Source organism: Musca vetustissima, unplaced genomic scaffold, assembly GCF_032173495.1.
Source record: "Musca vetustissima isolate MV318-11 ecotype Yass unplaced genomic scaffold, APGP_CSIRO_Mvet_v1 utg152747, whole genome shotgun sequence".
Lineage (NCBI taxonomy): Eukaryota > Metazoa > Arthropoda > Insecta > Diptera > Muscidae > Musca > Musca vetustissima.
The window spans coordinates 4,297-9,942 of NW_026889231.1; the positions used below are offsets into that span (position 1 = coordinate 4,297).

Consider the following 5,646-nt stretch of genomic DNA (forward strand, 5'->3'; position numbering starts at 1 on the left):
CCTTATGAGAATATGCATAGAATCATTTTCTGAGTCGATTTATGCATGCCCGTCTGTCCGTCTGTTGGTGTTAAATTGTAAACAAAGTACAGGTCGCATTAATTACCCGAATTGGATTAAATTTGGCATATGTCACTTATTTGGCTCAAGGACGAACCCTATTGAAATTGGGAAAAATCGGTTCAGATTTAGATATAGCTCCCATATATAGTTTCGTCCGATTTTAGGTAAATGGTGTACCAATGTCCCTAAATATCTTTCGATTTGCACAAAATTTGGCATAGCGTATTGAATTAAGCCTAGAATGATGTGTGCTAAGTTTCGTGAAAATCGGTTGAGATTTAGATATAGCCCATATATATATTTTCGTCCGATTGAAGGTAAATGGTGCACCAAAGTCCCTATATATCCTTCGATTCACACGAAATGTGGCACAGAGTAATGATCTAGGTATAAAATGATGTGGATTAAGTTTCCTGAAAATCGGGTCTGATTTAGATACAGTTCCCAAATATATTTTCGTCCGATTTGAGGTAAATGGGTCACCAAAGTCCCTATATATATTTCGATTTGCGCCAAATTTAGCATAACGGACTAAATTAAGCCTAGAATGATGTCTGCAAAGTTTCGTGAAAATCGGTTCAGATTTACATATAACTCCCATATATAGTTTCGTCAGATTTTAAGTAAATGGTGCACCAAAGTCCATATATATCTCTCGATTTGCACGAAATTTGGCACAGCGTAATGAATTAGGTCTAGAATGATGTGCGTTAAGTTTCGTGAAAATCGGTTCAGATTTAGATATAGCTCCCATATATATATTCGTCCGATTTAATGCAAAAGGTGCAAAATAGTCCCTTTATATCTTTCGATGTGCACGAAATTTGGCATAGTGTACCGAATTGAGCCTACAGTGATGTCTTCCTTGTTTCGTGAAATTCGGTACAGATTTAGATATAGCTTCCTTTTATTATAGATTGATTTTAAGTAATTGACGCACCAAGGAGCCAATAGGAACAAAACGTTCTGAAATTAGTATAACCTAACCTGTGACAAGTTTGTTTGAAATCGCTTAAAATTTGGATAGAGCTTCAATATGTATTTTCGCCCGAATTCAAGTAATCAAACTCATCATGTTAGTCAGATTGACATCAAATTTACACAACGTACAAAATTGAGCATAGAATTACGTAGTTGCGTTTTCTAGAAGTACAGGCATAGCCCAACGGATGGCCTATTTATATTTGTTTGAAGTCGATTTACATACTTTATGGATAGATCTAGGTAGATTCACATCTAGATAAATATCACATATTTTATTTCATCCAATTTCATGTTAAATTTCCTGCATAATATACCCACAGTTGTGAAGGGTATCATATAGTCGGCCCCGTCCGACTTTACTACTTTCCTTACTGGTTCATAGTAGGTTGGGTTTTCCGAGTGTGGGCAACTAACCCGACGCCTCAACCCATTTTGTTATAGTTGTTATGGGTGAACTCGCGGCACATATTAGCTCACTATTTTATCGGGTGATGAAAATAGCTACCCCAGGTGGCACCACGGGGAGGTCAGTGTCCACAATTGAGATGAAAGAGGGACCAAGATAAGCCTGGACTTTGCCATGTTAAGGCTAATCAGAGCCGTTGCTTGGTATCTATCATCCCCTAAGCCATCCGTGAATTTATGAAAACATATTTTTAATGACATACCCTAGGCTTGGATTTATTAAAAAATATTTTCAAGGACATATACAAAGCGTGGGTTTAGAAAAAAATATTGGGACCTCCACAAGGCGTTGATTTATTAAAAAAATAATTTTTGGGACCTCCACAAGGCGTGAAGTTATTTCAAAAATATGTTTATGGACTTGGATTTTTGAAAAAAATATTTTTAGGGACCTCCGAAAGGCGTGGATTTGTTTAAAACATATTTTTATGGACTTCTACAAGACGTGGATTTTTGATAAACATTATTTATATTTTTATTTCTATTTAATTATATTTGAAATAAAATACAAATTTCTTCCTTGAAAACATTTCAAGGAAGCTTTCCGATCCAACTTGACAGTTCTTCATCGTCACCTTAGTGACATGAACACGAAAAGCTTTCCGTCACTACGACTGAACTGAACTGTCATATACCGATTTGTTTACAAAACATATGTTGCTAACACCACGTGAAGGCTAGAAACGAGCCTCCTTTTGGCGTAAGGGACATGTGACACGGCAAGGCAACACCATATCAGCAGGGCTTTTTGGTTGCCAAGGACAACAAGTATAGAGAAAAATAACTGAAGTGTGGCAAGGAAGTTATTGCCTCGAGGCAATTTGTTGAAAGGAAAGGCTTGAAATTTCGGTACATTAGATTACACAAATAAACAAACTCGAAGTGGTAACAAGGAAACGAAAAAGCAAAAATTTCGTTTAAGGATACTAAAGGAATTTCGAAGTTGCGAAAATTTATTGCGCCCTAGCATTTAGTCTTAGTTAAGGCTTCCAACATAGTAAAGGTATTTCGGTGGATTTGTGTTTTACTTCCGTGGTATTTGTGGAGTGGAGTTGTGAAGTGAAAAAGACAAGAGGGTGGGGGCTTGAGGAGGATTGGTGGCCAAAAATATTACTTTTTTACATACTGACCTTAAAAAGGCCAATCAACTTCGAGCCAATGACCTTACGCGATTAAGTGATAAAATTAATTATATGTGTTATTGCATTATTGTCGTTTTATTTCAGTTATGATTACGGGTTCGGAAGGCCGACAAAATCATACACTGCTGGATTTAAAGAAACAACAATGGGCCAAAGAAAAAGGTGAGTTTTTTTAAGACCCTTGAAAATAGTTAAAAAGAATCCACGCCTTGTATGAGACCCTTGAAAATAGTTAAAAAGAATCCACGCCTTGTGTAAGACCCTAAAATATAGGTCCCTGAAAATATTTTTTAATAAGTCCACGCCTTGTGTAGGTCCCTGAAAATATTTTTTAACAAGTCCAAGCCTTGTGTAGGTTCCTAAAAATATTTTTTAATAAGTCCACGCCTTGTGTAGGTCCCTAAAAATATTTTTTAATAAGTCCACGCCTTGTGTAGGTCCCTAAAAATATTTTTTAATAAGTCCACGCCTTGTGTAGGTCCCTAAAAATATTTTTTAATAAGTCCACGTCCTGTAGAGGTGCTTAAAAATATTTTTTAATAAATCCACGTCCTGTAGAGGTGCTTAAAAATATTTTTTAATAAGTCCACGCCTTGTGTAGGTCCCTAAAAATATTTTTTTATAAATCCACGTCCTGTAGAGGTGCTTAAAAATATTTTAAACAAATCCGCTCCTTGTGTAGGTCCCCAAAAATATTTTAAACAAATCCGCTCCTTGTGTGGGTCCCCAAAAATATTTTTTAATAAGTCCACGCCTTGTGTAGGTCCCTAAAAATACTTTTTAATAAGTCCACGCCTTGTGTAGGTCCCTAAAAATATTTGTTAATAAATCCACGCCTTGTGTAGGTCCCTAAAAATATCTTTCCATAAAACCACGGCTTATGTAGGTCCCTAAAATAGTTTTAATAAATCCACGCCTTATAGAGATGCTTATTTTTGAAATTTAAAAATTTTATTGTATTCCAGAGGAAATTGCCAAACTGGATGAAATGTTTTCTTCCGTCCATTCATCATCATCCACCCATCATCATCAGAAAATCGAACAACGCACTTCCATACGCACATTTTATTCGAATTTGGATCTAAGCCAAACCACACGAAAAAATTCCCGACAACATTTATATCAACAAGAACAACAGCAGCAGCAACAACAACATCACCATAATCAGCAACACAATCCCCCATTTTCACCAAATTCCGATTTACTATCACCACCCGAACCTCTGGATACCGAAAATATGCATGCATTGGTTCCCCGCAGCCAAGCATTGAAGCCAAAGGCCAGAGGTCATCATGTAGTGGACTATATGAATAACTACATCGGCGATGACGGCGACGATATAGGTAATGAAGCCGATTTCGAGGATATAGGTGAGGCCTATATACCCTTACGAAGAGGTAGCCAATATCAACATGCCAATGGACGTCCAGTCCTACTCAATCAACGCCATAACAGCACCAGTGAAATGAGTCAGATGCCGGGTCAACGTAAGTACGCATATGTTGAACTCATGCCCAATACCCTACAAACTGCCAAGGGGCGAATGCAACGTATACGCAGTCCCAGCCTGCCCGTAATACGTCATCGTGATTATGTGGTCTATCATCAACAGCAGGGCAATAAACCTGCTGGTAAGCCAACAAATGCCACCACACAACTTGTGAGTGTTGATGGAGGTGTGGTTGGGGGAGGTAGTAACCAACAACATCGACTAAACAAATCCACCAAACAACCGCCACCGCACCAACAACAATTTCCCCAGCAACATCATCAACAATTTCCCGTTGCACCCCCACCCCTGGGTTGCCAAGAGGAAGACACCTCCGGCTATTTAAGTGATTCGCCGAAAAATATTCACACACCCAATATATGGTTCAATGACGGAGCCAGTCAGGTTGAAAGTGTTACCAGTGCCGCTGAAAGTAGTAGCCTCATGCAAGGACACACAGCGAATTCAGATGTGGAGTATGTGACGACACGCAGGGGTAAGAGATCGATAACAACAAATCAACAGCAACATTTCATACAACAACAGCAGCAGCAACACCATCACCACCATTATCAGCAACAACAACAGCAGAACCAACAACTACTGCTAATGAAGGCTGCCAAAGGTCAACAAACGCAAAATGAAGAGCATATTCTGAACAAAACTTATATCGTGAAGCGTCGAGGCTCCCAACAACAACAGCAGCAACAACAACATTTGGTGGAATATGACGAGGATGGTTTGGTGGGTGTAGATCCGGGGAATAACTCACAAGGCAGCAAGCCATATCAGGGAGGGTGAGTATCAAGGGGGGAGAGGTGGGTGATAAATAAACTAATTAAGGCAAATAATATGTAATGACAGTTATTAAAAGTTTTTCTTTCCCATAAACGAAGAAGGTCAATGACCTAAGGTGGAAAAATCCACGCCTAGGGTAGGATAGGTCACTAAAAATATTTAAAAATATGTTTAAAAAAAAATCCACGCTTCCAGGTCTATTGTTGGACTTGAAAAAATATTTTTAAAAATCCACGCTTCCAGGTCTATTGTTGGACTTAAAAAAATATTTTTAAAAATCCACGCCTATGGTTGGGCTTTGAACAAATATTTTTAAAAATCCACTCCTCCAGGTCTATTGTTGGACTTGAAAAAATATTTTTAAAAATCCACGCTTCCAGGTCTATTGTTGGACTTGAAAAAATATTTTTAAAAATCCACGCTTACAGGTCTATTGTTGGAATTGAAAAAATATTTTTAAAAATCAACGCTTCCAGGTCTATTGTTGGACTTGAAAAAATATTTTTAAAAATCCACGCTTCCAGGTCTATTGTTGGACTTAAAAAAATTATTTTTCAAAATCCACGCCTATGGTTGGGCTTTGAACAAATATTTTTAAAAATCCACGCTTCCAGGTCTATTGTTGGACTTGAAAAAATATTTTTAAAAATCCACGCTTACAGGTCTATTGTTGGACTTGAAAAAATATTTTTAAAAATCCACGCT

The 5,646-nt window shown here is 37.7% G+C and overlaps 1 protein-coding gene across 1 annotated transcript; it reads left to right on the forward strand.

Moving 5' to 3' along the window:
- Window positions 1-2,429: 2,429 nt before the first annotated feature.
- On the forward strand, window positions 2,430-4,940 carry LOC133336923 (uncharacterized; the record flags this gene model as incomplete). Its single annotated transcript, XM_061545194.1, has 4 exons — window positions 2,430-2,515; window positions 2,739-2,816; window positions 3,620-4,639; window positions 4,829-4,940. Coding segments are annotated over exons 2-4 (1,208 nt in total), but the record flags the coding sequence as incomplete, so codon positions are not given.
- Between the last annotated feature and the right edge of the window lie 706 nt (window positions 4,941-5,646).